The sequence below is a fragment of the Rhyacophila brunnea genome, unplaced genomic scaffold (genome assembly GCF_057557595.1).
Source record: "Rhyacophila brunnea isolate RB1 unplaced genomic scaffold, BYU_Rbru_1.0 scaffold_5, whole genome shotgun sequence".
Taxonomy (NCBI): domain Eukaryota; kingdom Metazoa; phylum Arthropoda; class Insecta; order Trichoptera; family Rhyacophilidae; genus Rhyacophila; species Rhyacophila brunnea.
In genome coordinates, this window is record NW_028233170.1 from 42336065 (window position 1) to 42354252 (window position 18188).

General features: G+C 34.2%; 2 protein-coding genes across 2 annotated transcripts in view; both read left to right on the forward strand.

Moving 5' to 3' along the window:
- Positions 1 to 18188, forward strand: part of Wnt10 (Wnt oncogene analog 10) — a 144296-nt gene that overhangs the window by 104036 nt on the left and 22072 nt on the right. The window lies entirely within an intron of this gene.
- LOC147066434 (uncharacterized) lies at positions 3880 to 10758 on the forward strand. The gene is given in 5 exon segments (XM_085955666.1): positions 3880 to 4065; positions 5522 to 5755; positions 5758 to 6772; positions 6866 to 7482; positions 10702 to 10758. Coding segments are annotated over 5 exon segments (2109 nt in total).

The window sequence follows — 18188 nt, forward strand, 5'->3', positions numbered from 1 at the left end:
GAACTTGTCACTGTGTTGTTGATAGTGGCCAAGGCCTGCCAAAGACTGACTTACGCTGGGACGGACTACAGGACCCTAATAAAATATTTAACAAAATAATTGGTAATAAATGTATTATTATTTGTTTTCTCCTGTATTTCCAAATAAAATGAATACCTAAGCGTTAAAAGTTTTTGACACTTCCTCTATATGTATTGGTACCTACCTACATAATATTTGATTTTCTTTAAATGCCATTAGTCAGAGATACAAACACTTAGGTTGACAAATTAATTATTGGTAACTTGTTGTCGGGTGACCACGCTATCAGGCGATTGTCCGGTTTTAATGGGTTATTTTTGCCAACCCTCACAGTACCCTGAGGGTGTCGCGGTAAGGTGCGGTGCGGCGGTTGGGGTGTACGGACGGTGCGGGCGGCCACATTCCACCTCTTAATAGCTTAATAGTGATAGCCCGTCCAATATCATCCTCACCTCACAGCTACAACTCCATAACTCTAAAATTGATAACATTTTTTTTTCATTTTTGACAAAAAAATAGTCAGTTAAACAGTAAAATGTATAATTTTTATTGTAATTGTTATGTATTAAAATCTTAATAATAATCGTTCAGGATATAACATTCTTTATTGAAAATAATTAATGTTGAAAAATCTCAGAAACCTAATCACAACATCATAATGAGAAAAATCATATACCTACAAGTCTTTCGTAATCCGGTCTAGTGCTTTTGCCGATAAATATTACGTATAAACTAGGTATCTACACCATCTGGACGTTTTAAGTGTATTTAAAAAAATCCTTTTTTATTCTGATATAGAAGTAATAAAAGATGATTTTATTGTCCATTAGGTATAGTTACTCAGTGGCGTGTTGATTGACGTAGAGGCCCGACGCATTGACTGACCACATTAAAATAAAATTGAAGATTTAGGTACCTATACTTTAATAATTATATGACTCGTTTGAATTGTGTCGAGGCCTCTTTTTAAATTTTCTGACGAATCGATTGCATCACATACGTCAAAGAACGTAACTCGATTCAGCGATTTTAGCACGAAAATATCACCATCATGTAGGCATAATATGACTTTTAATATTTATTTTAAATAAAACTTAAAAATAAAAGAACAAAGAGACCTTGAAATAAGTTTGAAATAAAAAATAGTTAAGTATCTGTTAAATCTTTATAGTTAAAAAATCTGCTATAAAATGCTAGATACCTAGAAGATAAATAGACCTCACATTAATCAAAAGATGTTTCAATTTATTATGAACCATTCCCTTGTTTTTTTTTTTACACAGTGTGGTTCTATTATAATATGGAGATTTTATATGGAGGCTGTATTGAGTACTAAGCTCAGAGTAATAATATAAAGAGAGTGGGTATTGTTCCGCAAAATGAAACCGTGTTTCTTACGTATAACGCCCAGTAAAATCTCAATTTTAATTTTATTAATTTAACTATGAAAGGTTATACCATCATGCTTCTTCTCAGAACGGCTACACAAATTTAAACATAGTTAACCATATGTTCTACTTAATTAACTAAAAATAATTTCCACTAACTTTATATTCAACACAAAAACAATAAATTTCAGCAACACGTACTCACAGTTTTTAAATGACTGTAGTCATCAATATCAATATTTACCGGCAATGTGTACCTACAAAAATATTTAATTCAGCCGTAGAAATTATATCCAACTCTAACGCATATTGCGGAGATATATACTATAAGCGTACTGAATTCTTTCTCACTCGCACTTATGGTTCGTTTTTGTTCAGGCATTGATACCATGTCATTGTTATTTGTATTTTCTAATGGCCAGATATAGACATAATAACAAGAAGGTTGGTGATAGGTGTGAATTGTGGATATAATAAATAAAGGATGACTTTGGTATGTTTATGGTTCAATAGTTTACCTAAATGGGTACAATAGCTCCATGGAAGTTTACCCAGGTGATAAAAGCTGGAAACCTCTAAGTGCTGAATGACCTGTTTGTATTGCGATAAGAAGAATAAAAAGTGAGAATAGCTCCTGGTAGAAAAAATGTATACAAATATCTGATGTGCTTTTTCATCTGAGACCCAGTGTCATCGCCGAAGGAATTCAGAAGGGGGCATCAATAAAAAAGATAACACAAACCCCACCTTTAATTATAACACCATCGAAAAAATATAAATTTCATTTAATTCGGCCAATTTCGGAGGCGCCGTGTGCGGTAAGCCGTTGAATTTCACACACACACCGAGGCTTACCGAAAATAATTATAATATTAAGTATTACTAAGGTGTTTTTTTATTTATTTTTTTTAAACTACGCTCGATATATTTCTGTCATTTCCGGCAATCGTAAAGATAACTGGCAGAAAAGTTAACTGACGCACCGGAGGTCAGGCTTATTATAAAAAAAAATAATTAACGTTTTAATGATGTCATTGAAGCTTTTTGAAGTTTGTGTAGAACTTTACGTCAGTGAATTTAAAGCATAACATTATTACAATCCAGTAAGCTTTGAAACTGCAACTTTAAATAGCGGTGTTTTCGAAATTATTATTGTATCTCAAAGAAAAAAATTTTTTTAACTTAGTAATTGATATTTATCATTTTTTTCGTGTCTTGTACCTATATATTTTGCAGTATATAGGTATGTACCTAAAATTACAGTAAAGAATCACTAATCCAGTACCTACAATATAAAACCTTATGGTGTCTTATTACTGGAATGTATGGAAGAAAAAAAGAAAATAATTTAAAAAATCAGTAGATATAGTAAGTTTATGGGCAGCAGCTAAAGGTAATAAATGTATATTTTTTTGTTGTTTACCAAATAATTTCTTAACGAATATAATTTCCTGACATACAAATCTTATTTAATAACTCTCCCCAGTACTTTACGTAAAATCAAAATATCTTACCCCTGAAATTCCGAATCAGTGAGATTTTATTGTATTCATGCTCAGATATATAGTGTTTTAAATATTGTATCAAATTATCCAAATAAGTAGCAAAAATCCCTTGAATAACATTTGTACAACTCTCTCCTAGGTTGTAAAATGTATAGTTTGTTAATCAACTATAATTATGTGTACCTGGAACTTGACAAGTGCACGATGGTCGTATATTATTTATGTATTTTTATTACAACGTTTTTCTTAGCTCGTATTCTTATTTGTCCAGTAGTTCTTTGTCCGGTAAAAATCTTGCAATCGATTTTGAACTAACTTCCCGACTAGCTAGACATTTGAAACTTTTAGAATATATCAGAACACGATGCCAATGCATTTTTTAATATTTTTAGCCATCTTTATTAGAATTGAATTCATTTTCAGTTAATTCTGTTTTGTATGAAAAGTTATTTCGACACCATTATCGGTTGCTAGGGGGTCTGGGGTCCTCGCAACTAAATTATGAATATATACGTGCGTTACTATGGAAATCAATATGACATGTCAAGTACAATTTTTTTGATCATTTAAGCTAGTCAAGTCAAGTTTATATGGTTCAACAAAATTTAAAAACGTTGTATATAAAAAGTTCTTTTTATCTTGCAGTTATCGATGGTTAAGCCACTAAAATCCTTCATGAGATATCATCTTCGTATTCAAAATAAATCAATAATTATTATTCTATTTGATATTTGATGTAAGTATTCAATAAGTTTTTACGATTTAATTTATTATAAAATGGATTACCGCAAATTAAATGCTTGGTATGTTATAAATAGGCCAATTTCGAAGATTTTTTTGAAAAATATTATTAATATATTATGATTTTTTCATCGCGTAAATAGGGTAACCAGAGTGTGGCTGGACGCGGTAAACGTTCCCCGAATGGATGCATATTTCGCCTCTGAGGTTCCCCGAGATGTGAAATGGGCGGGTACGCAACGTGTGTCGGTGTGTGGCGGACCGTCCGCGGGCTCGGCCGGAGGAGCGCGGCGGGGCGGGGGGCCGCCGAGGTGTTTGCCTCGCGTGCTGTGGCGCTAATTAAGGGCTACCTGCCGGAGCCCGGGCCGACCACCCGCGAACAACAAAGGCCCGACTCTCGCCTCCCTTTCGTACCGTACGTCTCATTTTCGTACCATTACCTGCCAAATTTTACGATAATATTTTTTAATAGCCTCCTCCTCCGCCCGTATAAAATTTAATGATAGCAAATAACCGATTGTTACGCCGTGGCGAGTCTATTAAATGTTAGATGCGGCCGGCGACGAAAGCGGCCTCGAGGAAATTGGTGCGAATTAATAAATACAGAACACTGCCATCTCCGTAATCCATCTTATCTGACCCACCTGAGATACCCAACATGAACACATGTCATAATACAATAACTTTTATTCCAAATATAACAGATGTTATACCGAAGGGAATATGCAGCAATGTCATTCTAATTTTCCAAAACGGGTCTAGAACTATTCGGCGCCGCTGATTGGACGCTGCCGACTGGACATGAGAATAACTGGACGATAGATAACTGGGTGCCGTAAAGATTAATGAAATGCGAGAAAAAAGACACATTTGTAGGACAGCTTTAAACCAGAAAATAGACATGCAAGTCTATTGTAAAATTTCTTCGATACAAGTCGGTTATGGGGAAGCCAGGCGGGAACCGAGCTAATTGTCATTGCCGATTTTGACAATATTCATGAATTCAAGAATGAAAACCTAACATAACTTAATCTAACCTCAACTAACCCAACCTAACAAATAATCCAGTGTATCGGCTATTTTCAAAATGTGTTTGCCGCTGGCTTCCTCATAACCGACTTAGGTATACCATTTCTTCCTATAATAAAAGGAGGTTCGTACTTGTTGTAAACTGTAAAGACATTCATCCCAATCTTGCAGTCAACTGCAATCATATTTACAAAGGTAGGGTGACGCACCCAATTGTTGGCACTCCACCAATTATCAGCACCCTTCAAGTTAACGTAAAAATATAAGATATGTAAGCATAGTTAAGTTTGCCAAGTATAAAAAATGTGTTTAGCAATTAATATTGTTTACGACAAGCAACATTCATCACACCAGGATTAACAAAATAGCGAGAAAATAGTGCGTCAAAAGTGCTCCGTTGTGTTTTGTGATTTTTTCCGCCATTTTCTTTCTGCCACGCTAAGAAAATGTTTCAATAGCCTTGCTATTTTGTCTACATCTAAGTGTTTATCAATAAACTGACGATTTAAATGATTGCGGGATAGAGCCAGGCATTTGAATTTAAAATTTAATTTAAGGTTAATTGTTCGTTGTCTATGTTTAAAGGGTGCCAACATTTGGTATCGTGATTGAGTAGTTTTCCTATTATTGGCACATGTGCTAATAATTGGTTATTTTGATAAAGTATTATTTTTAACAGATTTTAATTTCTATAGCCTATATCATTAAGGCTCTAAGTAATTCCATTGATAAAAATATGTTACACTCGTTTTTTCCAAATGTTAGCCCCATGCTAATAATTGGTTTTGGCTTGTGCCAATAATAGGGTTAAATTATAGCTTGTGTCTTTATTTTCAGACTGAAGTATTCAAAATGGATCCAGTTAATGTGAAAAAGAGGAAAGAGAAGAAGAAGACTCTCGACAACACAATAATAAAAAGAAAAATATACAACCATGATAACTTGGTAAGAGCACTTGAGGCTGTAAAGTGCGGTATGAGTAAAAAACTGGCCGCAAAAACCTTTCATGTACCGAGAGGAACTATTCAGTTCAGGTTACGGAAAGTAGATCATCAAGACCTTCCAGGACCAAAAGTACAGTATTAACCAAAAACGAGGAAGAGACTTTGGTGAAATGGATTAAAGACTGTTGCCGCAAAGGATTCCCTAGAAGAAAACTAGATGTTCAATTGAGTGTTGCACATTTCATAAAGAAAGCAAATAGAAAGAATCCATTCAAAGATGGAATACCTGGTAATAAATGGTACCAACTCTTTTTGTATCGTCATCCCGGATTAAGTATACGTACACCTGAGGCAGTCACAGCATCAAGTGCGGCAGTGTCAGAGCAAGATATAAGAAACTGGTTCATTGGAATTGAAACCTACTTAAAAGACAACAGTTACTTTACCATTCTCTCGGATCCAAGTCGCGTGTTCAACGGTGACGAGTCAAACTTTCAGCTATGCCCAAAAAGTGGAAAGGTTATTGCAATGAGAGGTGAGAAGGATGTTTATGAAGTAGACCATGCATCTGCCAAATCTGCTCTAACAGTTCTATTCACGTTTTCTGCCAATGGAGATACCACGCCTCCAATGATCATATTTCCGAATAAAAGGTTGCCTAAGGATATAACATTAAATGTGCCAGGAGACTGGGGTATTGGTTTGAGCGATTCGGGATGGATGAAGGCAGAGGTATTTTATGATTATATAAAAAACGTTTTACATCCTTATCTATTGAAAACAAAAAGACAACTCCCCGTTTTACTTTTTGTTGACGGACACAAAACGCACCTCTCTCTGGAAGTGAGTGAACTGTGTAAAAGATTGGACATAGTTCTGGTAGCTTTATATCCAAACGCAACAAGATTGTTGCAGCCAGCCGATGTTTCAGCATTCAGGCCACTTAAGCAAGCTTGGAAAGAAAGTGTATTGAAGTGGAGGCGTGAAAACCCCTTAGCTGCACTCACAAAAACAGATTTTGTTCCTGTGCTCAAGGAAGCTGTCGTAAACGGCATTAAGCCTTCTACTGTTATAAATGGTTTTAGAACCACCGGTTTATGTCCATGGAATTGTGATGCAATCAATTTTAACAAATGCCTAGCACGTCAGAAAACTGTTGAAAATTAAAATACCGAAGAGAAGAACAATGACAATTTCAAAGAAAAGTCTCTATCAAAAGATACGTTTTATAACATAGTGGGAGAGAAAAAATTGAATGCCTTACAAACTCTTACCGAAGACTTTCTAATAGACAGTGACAAAATCCTGAAAAAGCTTTTGAACTATTTCCAACATGATGAAAAGCACCAAGAATCAGAAATATTACACGAGGACAACCTTACAGAAGAAATCACTATAGAAGAGATGCCAATTTTATTTATGGATATCCTTGATAACTCACAGTTTGATTTAGTTACTGTGCAGAAATCTATTGAAGAAATGGGAAAAAACAAATTTGAAAGAAAAGAACACAAAACTTTGCTTGAAAGTGACTTAGTTACTTTAGATAAAAACGAAATGGAGATTCCAGAAAGTGGTTTAATAGCAACGTGCAAAGAACATGTAGTTAAAGAATGCGAGATTATGGATATTATTAGTCAACAGAAAGAATATTTAACCCCTGTAAAATTAAGTGACGTTTTAGTAAAACCGAAAACACCTCAAAGAAAAGGCGTTAAACAAAGTGAAAGAGTTTCCTTTGTCTTAACTTCAGACGAATGGCAAAGCAAGGAAACCCAGAAACGGAGAGAAAAAAGTCTTAAAGAAGAACAAGTCAAGAAAAGAAAAGAGGAGAGAATCCAAAAACAAAAAGAAGTGAAAACTAAACAAGGAGAAAAGAAAAACCTTACAAAAAAAAACAGCAGCAACGTTAATAAATAAACAGAGTAAGAAAGTGCAGTTCGGACCTGTGCAAAATACAACTAAAAGAGAATGTCAAGTGGAAAGAGAACCTAATGTAAAAAAAAGAGAATATGATACCCGAAACGAAAAGAATCAAAGTACTGGCCGATATAAGATTGAACAAGCCTCTGGTGCCAATAGTTAACCAACAAGTCTCGAATCCCATAGTTGATGAAGACAAGAAAAATGATGGGATTAGAGATCCTTTTGATAAAATTTTAAGCAGTCGTAAGAAATCATACACGGTGGAAGAACTTGAAGCCATTTTAAATGATGATGATTAAATATTTAAACGGTTAACATCATAAGAACTTACGTAATTTATTTTAGACACCTAAATATTTTTTGAGAATTTTTGATCTCAATTAGTTCCTGAATTTATTTAAATATAATCATTATTTCTTTTGAGGTTTTTTAAAAATAATGTTACCTAATAATAAATGTATGAATACTAGTGTAAAACGTGTTTAATTTGCATGATTAATACACTTTTTTGGATCTCTATTAACTGTGCCAATAATTGGAAAAGGTTGTGTCAATAATAGGAAAAAGTATGCCAATAATTGGAGTAAGGGCCAAACTCAGGAAATATCACAATTGTGTGCATATGCACAATACAAAAGTGTTATTGGAAGTATTCAAATAAAAGTTAAGTAAACATATTATTTAAATCAGAAACATAGGAACTTAGAAAGATAATTGATAGAATACTGTGCGAACTTGAACTGCTCAGTTCCCTTAAAGTGCCAATAATTGGGTGCTTCACCCTATTAATATTTCACAATTTTGTGAAATTTAAGTGAAATTGTTTCGGCGCTCAGTTATCCGTCGACAAGTTGTTCTGTCGTCCAGTTCTCGTAGTGTCCAGTTAGCGTCGTTCAGTCGGCGGCGTCCAGTCCAGAATCGTCAAAATTCTTCTAAAACCAAAAATTGCAGTTTAACTTAACCCAAATAGGAAGCAATATGTGAGTAATTACTAAAGATTTCAACCCTAGCAGAAGTTTTAATGCGGGGATTAAGAAAATCATATTTTTTCAATCCCGGGGCTTTAAGAATTAACATGTTTGTACCTAGTAGCCAGAGGTGGATTGGCCTGGTCGAAGAGTCTCAAGTGCAATAAAAACAAATGGTGACCATTTTTATTGCAAATCGTGTAGATTGCAAATACTACCTACGAATAGTATTACATTTTAAACTGTTAAATAACAATTATTTCTGGCATCTTGCTGCTGTGTTGTGTTTATTACATTTTATTATTTTCCAAGCCGTTCAATATTTGGCAATAGAATTTTTGAACCCTTATTAAAAATTCCTCAATCCTCAAGTCGGTATTGCACCAAACTATCCTGCTGATACTGACACAATAAAAATAAATTATATTAACAAAAAATCTTTCCCAACATATTCAGTCCGCGATTTTTGGATATAAATCCCAGTAAGTACTTAAATATGCACACATTAGAATAACAACTGTAAATGCACACATTCACTTAATACTTATATAAGTATATATTTTAAAAAAAGTTTGCTAATAATTACACTTTATAATATGGATATATTAATAAATCAAATAATAGCGCCGTGCCTATTGCAATTACTTAGCCATAATAATTTCAAATACAAAATATTTTTACTACGCAAATCAATAAATTAAAATACTCATGATTATTATTAATTTCTTACTACCTCGATAGACGCCATCAACCGGTTCGTAAACAGGCGTGTATCATTAACAACGGGTTCGGCGAACGACTGGGATTCAAAAAATATAGAAATTAGAGAGCCAATAACATGCTAGTAAAAAAACAATTGAATTCACATAGGCACAGAACAGATATCAAATATTAACCAATACAATTATTAATATTGCGAATTAAATTGTATACATAATAGCTATTAAAATATTGAAATTAAATATCGTATCATACCATGTCATTATTTTAAATCCTGAGCTTGGCTAGACGTCTATTATTTTTTTTTTCAATATTATTTTAACAGGAAATTACATGATGTTTTTATTCTATACGGTCACAATAAAAAAAATGTTTTACATTTATTTATTTGGAAAATAATTTCGATGGTAGACACATATGGATGTCTATCACGTGTGAGCAGCCATCACTATCATAATGACGTCGATGTTTCGAGGATTGATTGTTAGTCTCAAGGCTTCGAACCAGAACTGAACTGAATACGGAAAACCGTTATTTTTGTCGGAACGAAAACCGGAAGCGAACCGAAATAATAAATATCGGGTTTTTCGGTTCGTTACATGTTCAAACACGCGCGTTAACATGAGCTTACTCCCCAGTCCCCACTTCATCTGTCGTTCTAAATGGTTCTTAATCATTTCCAAAGTATTAACCTATTAAGCGGCATTTAGAACAAGCGAGCAAATGTTTGTTCTTCCCCCACTCCAGCGAAATTCTTATGCTCGCTCAACAAAAATCGTTTACGTCAAGAGAAGAGAATTTCGCTGGAGTGGGGGAAGAACAAACATTCACTCGCTTGGTCTAAATGCGGCGTAAGGCAATGGATATAACAAAGTTGAGCAGCTCTTCTCTTTCAGTACACATATCGTACCATACAATGTAAGTACCGTACAAACAGTATATTAAATCCAGTCCGCAGTGTTTTATTACCACCGGTCGTTATGTATGGCCTATCTACATTGATATTTATACTAGGTATCTTAATAGACAATTTGTTGGACAATTGGAATTTATGGTTTTATTTTTTTAATCATGGGGAGCCTAAAAATCAGTCAGTGTCTCGGGCATCCAAGTCCCTAAGCCCGCCACTGGTTAGGTGACTTGTAAAACATCTTATCGATCCGCAAATCAAAGTGTCTCTTGATTATGATATTAGAGGGTATTAGTAACAAAATTCGATACTCATTAAATAGTGAGTGGGCACTAAACGATGTTGGCGCGAACGTTTTGCGGTCAGAACCTGAGGTGGGTTTTGTGATAGACGTCATGTTCTTTGGGTCGATTTTCTCGGAAATATAAACATTATTATAATGATTCAGGTGTATGTGTGGCATATTAATTTCATTCACAGTCCGCGAACGTAGGATATTATTACCTCACTCATTTGGCCAAATTATGATTGATAATGGTTATATTTAAGTCTGCCGAAGCCGTTTCTGCACCAGCCGCTGTCAATTCGGGCCTGATTGCTGTATGAAGACATTACAAAAAGTTTTTTTTTTTTTTAAATAAAAACCACTAACGACCTTCACCCATACTCTATTACATTAATAGCAGCTGATGATGATGATGCTACATTTTATTACAATGTATTGAGTGAAATCCTTCCTGCTACTGGGTATTCGTCATGCAACTCATCTTAAAAAATAATTGTAAACACAAATTTAAATATTTTTTTTAATATTTTAGCTAACATTAAAATTATGATTATAAGACGTTCACAAAATGACAGGAATAAGTACAAAGAAAAATGAATCTCATTATTAATTAAATAATCTTACTTATAAAAAAATAGTTTGATAACATTTTACACATAAGTGCAAGAAAGTACACCAAAGTACCCTAACCTAAAAATATATAAATAAGTTGAATATATCCAGAGGTAGGTACTTATAGTGCGCCAGGTTAGCGACCCGAAACATTTTTTTACTCTGAGAGTGCTCTCCGGTAATTATTCTCTAGACCAGTGGTTCTTAACCAGTGCACCGCGGAGCACTGGTGCACCGCTAGCTTGTTGCAAGTGCACCGCGAAAAGTATAAAAGCAGAAAAATCCGCGAAATTATGAAAATGTAGGTACCAAGAAGAAGAAGAACTGGTCACCTTAACAGATCGTACTCTAAAAATTAAATTGTCTGAAATAACTATGGAAAATTTTGGATTTCTGTCCAGCTAATGAAGGCACTTGAAAATCTTGATACAGTTTTCAACATCATAATATTTGTGTGAGCTCGGTTTCTCAACAATAACTAATATAAAAACTAAAAAACGAGAAAGACTTACGAATTTAGACGAAGAAATTGAGGGTAGCTAGGTATATCAAATATTTGACCTAATATTTCTGAAATCTGCAAAATCCGACAAGCTCAGGCACATTAATTGATTTTCATATCAAATAAACTCCATTTTGTGAAAAGTTATTTTAGTTACAGTTTTTCATTTATATACCTTTTCTTTAATATTTTTTTTCTTTGACTGTTATGTAATCTGTTTAATTTGTAATAAAAGTTATGTCCGCATTTTTTTCTTATGATCAAAAGTGCACTGTGACTTCGAAAAGGTTAAGAACCACTGCTTTAGACAGTTAATGTTAACATTATCCAGTTCAATTTCGAAGCGATTATATGAAAATGTATTGCCTATTTTACTTGATCCGGTTGCTTCGATTTTTCGACCACCCCAGGAACGAATAAAATTTAAATTGAAATTATTTAAGTGAATGTAATATTAATTCTGTTTCGTCAGGACCTCATGACTGAGGATCTCGAGCTGAATGATTAGGCTGATAACGTGAATGTGCCCGGAAACAGTGTTCGATGGGGGGTCCGTGGTTGAAGTGACGAGACGATTAAATAATACGGAAGTAAGTGGCACCTGCTGGTTTTTGTTAACCCCGCCCTCTCCCACCGCCTTAAAAATGAATAATATAATAGGCACTATCATAGGTATTTTTTCGAAATGGACCTTTCTCCCTCTATAACATTTTTTTTGTGCGCGCCTGAATACGGTCCTTCACCATCAGTGACCTCCCGTGGGGGTAGGCAGATTGAGCGTAGCTTGGGGGCAGCAGTTACTCGAAGGGCGGCAAATCGAGTAGAATCATTTGTTATATTATGCCTATAGAAATAGCCACCTAAACTTAGTACTTAATAACGAAAATATCTTTCCATTAAAAAATCGGCTCACTGGTTGTAAACAAAATGTATTAATTAACATAAAAGGTTTAACAGGCCTGTAATTTTTTGTCGTTTTTGCGATGTCTAGTTAACTTCCGTTGCCCTTCGACGTCCATGGTCACCAGAAACGACATGTATACAAAATACTGTATAAAAAAATGGGGCGACATTTTGGCTTTGCCCAGCACCGCGATTTCCTAACTATCGACTCGTGTGTCAGCCGACGACATGACGTAATTGTGACGTCAGCCAATACAGGCTCGAGGCATGCCGCCCAGCACACTGTACTCACCATAGATATTACTATAATGAAACACCTATATGTGTATGGTGACAATGAATAACGCCACTGTCTGACCAGCGTTATTTTCTCGAGTGCTATTATCACTCCGGTAGTACGTTACAATGATGTCATATGACGTCATGTCGACCGGGCGGCTTGCACTCGCAAGTTCTAACATAGGGCCCCAGGAGCGGCATTTTGTCTAGGGACGTCACTGTCCATTGTCGAGATGATAATAACTGCATAAAGGCTGATTTTTCTCGAACAACTTTGAAAATAACGTAATAATTATTATTGTCGGTCTTGTTGAATATTATAATATAAACGAACACGCGACATCAGAATACATAATACTGTATCCATTAAAAGGTGGCAAATCCCAATCCGTTAGAGGACGTCCCGTTGACATTGTATGTAAATAAAATAATTGTAAGTGCCGACTGACATTATTACATCAAGGCTCAAAGGCGAGACTTCAAGAGCGTTTGTCAGTGCCAGGGACTGCGGCTCGACCAACACTCAGTGTGGTCACATACCTAATTATGATGGATGAATTTTACGCCGCGCACAGGCTCCATCAATCAGCCGCGTCTGTTTTCGTTTATGAAATTTTATCCTAATATTTACCCATTATTCAAACAAATTAGATTCAGACACGGGAGTTACCGCATCGCATTTACATCTCATTTGTAAGGTTTTGAATATATCACTGTCGTCTCGTCGCTTCTCGATGCCCCCCTCCCTAGACCCCCCTGCTTCTTTCAAATGTGGTCCATTCCACGGGGTGATTCACACATGCGAATTAATTCTTATATTTACTTAGCAATATTAGATTTAATTCACACAGTCATAGTTAGACAGACAGCTCAAAGTATAAAGGCACTCATCGGGAAAGTGAAGTGTAAGATTCGAGAATCACATGGTCTCCTTTTTTATGTGTTTAAAAATTGCGAATTTTCAATAATATTATTAATCTGACAATATAAGGTTAGTAATAATAAAGCATGTGTATCACATAAATAAGATGATTTTTCATTTATACACTCCATTACAAAAAAACCAATAAACAACAGATGATACTTAAATTAACTATTTCTTTTATGCAACGAATAATTCACAAGATTTAAGAATGTACCATTATAATTATTGAACATACATAATTCTGAAAACACTCATTTAAAAATATAACTAATAGAAACCCAAGAGACTTAGGTTCGATTCCTGCCGGGGTGTCTTACTTTTTTCGAAAAAGATTTTTTCTATTGACTATATTTTCTCATGAGTGTTTCAGAATTATGTATGTTTAAAAGATAATACATCAGTGGCGAAGGGTGGAGGTAGGCTGTTAAGATCCAACATACATTGGGTATAATAAGTCAGTCACACGTATTTGTTTTCATTGAACTAAGACGACAATTTACAGCTGATGATGTTGGTTAGTTTTTAAAATTTAATTAAACTCTGCCTAAGCCAAACCGTAATAATGTTGGTATGCTATGGATGATCCGACAAAATAGTGCACGTTTTTTCATTCATACTTCTTATTTGTTTTCGTTTAGCGTGTGCTATTTATGTCGCATATTAACAGCCTACCTCCACCCTTCGCCACTGTGATACATGTAATATAGGTACAACTCAAAGATCATTTAATTCAATTTTCGTGCAATATAATATAATAATAATTATTAATTGATATATTTTTTGGTGGTGCATAAAGAATATTCTAGAACTAAGTCCACTAAATTATAATATATCATAATATATTATAAATTATATTTTTTTCTTTTATGGTCTTAACTGCCAATTCATGGTGGAAATGCACAGTATTATTAAATTAATAAAACGCAATTATATAATACTTACTCTACACTTTTATTAAATGGGGGTTTATTTAATTAATAACACAATTTATATTCCTACCTAAAATAACTGCGTATTTTTTTTAAATCCCATTTTATTTTCTTTGACAAATATGTAGGTACCTTAATCCATGAAAAAACTGTGTGAGTTGTAATTTCATTGTCATTGTGGGAGATCGGCGGATCACTTAGGCCACCATGGTTTGAGTTTTAGCGGTTAAAACAGTGGTGGAAATTGAGTGTCAGTCGGGTGAGTATCTGAGGCAACGGATTGCCAGATAGTGGACGTTGTCTTGAATATATTCTACTGTAAAAAGAAATTCTTTCAATTTTAATAGGAAAGCTACTAATTAAAACGCATGTAGATGTTTTGACAAATCAACACGGATATAAATGAATGGCCGGAATCCTTACGTGGACCACTCTCTATTTGGATGAAAGATTTTATGATTACCCCTGAGAGGATATTAAATTTACGAGTCGACTTTATATGCGGTAACGTTATTAATTGACTCGCCGTTTATTCTCTAGAGCTTCATTATAAACAAATAAGTACTCTTTTAATAATCATTTTTAACGTAGCAACTTTGCTACGGCGTAGAGAGGCTACGATAACGTAGCGATACTTTCAATGAACACGTAGATAATATTATTATCTGCAATTCTGTTTTTTATTTTTGTTTTACGAAAGTACACCCGATCCTTTTTTGCACGGGGTATACGTACCAAAGACTACCGTGCAAAACAAACCCGTGTAAAAAAAGATAAGGAGCCCATACAAAAATGGTAGATAGGTTCCATTACTTAAAATCAACTCAAAATACGAAATTCTTGAACTCAAAAATAAATCGAATTTATTTATTATTTATAAATAAAAACGTGTATGTACTTAGGTATACTTACATAGTTTTCGATTTAAATTAAATTTAGCATAGCGAAAAATATTCATTCAGTGTCGCTACTTGACAATAAACGTGCCCGTTTACTGCTGTTTTTCGCTGGCGAAAAATCACTCTCATCGCTGGAAATATTTAATGACGCTGACGCCGAAGCAAGCGACGCGTCTCTCGTGTCGAAGCCGAAGTGACTGACCAGTGGCGCCATGTATGTACGTATGTACCTACTTATATCTGGGCGGCATCCGTTGACAACATACGTATGCAAAAGTGGTGTGCAGTCCATTGCAACACATTTTTTGATAAATATATACATACATATAAACCTTGTTAAAGCAAAAAATCAGTCTAAATAAAAAATAATCGCTACTTGTTTAAACCGTGTTATTTCGAAACAGTGCAAATCGGGCGTATTTATAATACAGTATATTCTTCGCTTTATAGTACAATCAATTTTAGTCTATTCGACCTTATTGGAAGGATCGGCTATTGTTACTTGATTTCCAAAAGGACATTAATTGTTAAGCTTTTAGTAAATTTTCAGTAGGTAACTATCATAATATGATTAAATTTAATAGAATGTCTCTTTACCTTTACTAGGCTCAACACAATAAAGCAATCTTGTAAACGACCAGGATTTTCATAAATTCTACATGATACCTTTTCAGAAAAACTCGTTCGTTACAACATGTTAAGCATCTAGTATGACGTTCCGGAAGTCATAATATTATGTATGTGAGATTACTTACTTGCACACTTTATCACTAGGGATTCCAATCCAATCCCGAACTATTTTCGATACCTATGAATCCCGGGATTGGTAAACATGATCCCGAAACTTTCGGGATTGATTTTTTTCATCAATTTTTATGGAAAATCAAATAAAAACGCAAATATAACAGAAAAAATACTTTTAATAACATATAACTACATTAGAAATAAACTGAGTTCGAAGGAAGTTTAATTTATTAGCCATGTGTTGCCAATTCATTTTATTTTTTCACGTAAATTAATAAAAATGAGAAAGATTGGAAAAAACAATGCTTCGCACTTTTAACAAAGTGATTCCACCATGATCTCATACGTTTTACGACAGCTTCATATTTGGCTGACTAATTATATTTATGAAGCGGAAGCATTAAACCTATGTATTTCCAAGATTGAACGTACACAATACTAACAATAAATGTCTTAAATTATATAAATTATACTAGATTTTTGACGACTTTATCAACGTTATTTGTATATAAAAAAAATAATATTAACTATTGAAAAAATGCCAATCCCGGGATCGTCAAATTGTAATCCCGAAATCCCGGGATAAAGATTTTGACTCGGGATTGGATTCTCTACTTATCACTATAGCAATAAACGACCATAATAAATATGGTTCCACTAGCTCCTTCAATTTTGTGTAAATCGTCATTGTAGCAATGCTGCATGGTAAATACCGTTTGGTTATGACGCCGGTATCTATGTAACTGTGGCACAATGACAAATAGCACCTCTTCGTGATCACATCCATTACCAAGGACTGGCGTCCCGCGGGAGTGGGTAGCGTTTAGTCAAAGCACATTTTAGGGATTGGTAACGAATTATTTGTTATCAATTTTGAAATATGTTTCTATTAAAATGCGTGGTTTTTACACATATATACATTTTTTTGATTTTTGCACTTTTTCAACACTCGAAAGGAAATATGTACTTCGTTCTTGGTAGAATAAGTAATTTTACTTGCAATTTTATTTTCACAAAATCTAGCACTGTAAAGAATATGTAATTTTCAATAGTTACATCGGTAATTAACATTGAAGATGGTCATGTCAAAAAAACGCGCATTCAATATTGGTAATGAATATAACCGAGCAGCTACGGGTTGTATTTCTTGCTATTTATGACCTGAGTAATAATCCGAGCCCATTTACAAAACACTGGTCTATCTCTATACTATTTGCCGCTTATGGCGACTGAATACTTTTATCATTCTCTTCTCATTCTGCGATAACTACAATATTGTATAATTTATTTGGATATATTTTTCAAGCTTTTTATTAAAATATTTAACTACAAAATACCGTTATAGCTTTGTAATAGATAAATCTGTGATTCAATTCAATTCAATTCAATTTATTTATTTTTACATATTGTGGACATTACAAATTATAAGTTTAAGACGTTCACAACATGATATAAAAAAGAGATAGATAGTATGTTATTAAACAGTAGAAATATGTACATACAAAAATATTAATTATATAGGTACATGGAAATACACCGGATGAATTAAGCAGACCCTATTTTAAAAATTTATAAAATAACGTCCACCTATACTCATCCTCACGTAGGTAGAATATATCAACACCCGAAGCAATTTCGTTGAACATAGTTATCGCCCTCCCAATTGGCATTACCAGTGGCAGGTTGGTTCTGCACCTTGGGAGAATAAACAACTGATGTTCTCTATTTCTAAGATAGTTATCAGGGACACACAGGTCAACACTGCCCAGAATGGCAGAATTCTCATTTATACCTCGTATAAGTCGAAAAAAATACATAGCTAAATAAAGATTTCTTCTAAATTGCAAACTGCAGTATGTAAGCATGCCTAAGAGAAAGTCAGTTGGATAAAGCCACGGATAGTATCAGTACAACCTCAAATAAAGGAGTCTCAAGAATTTCTTCTGAACCCTCTCCA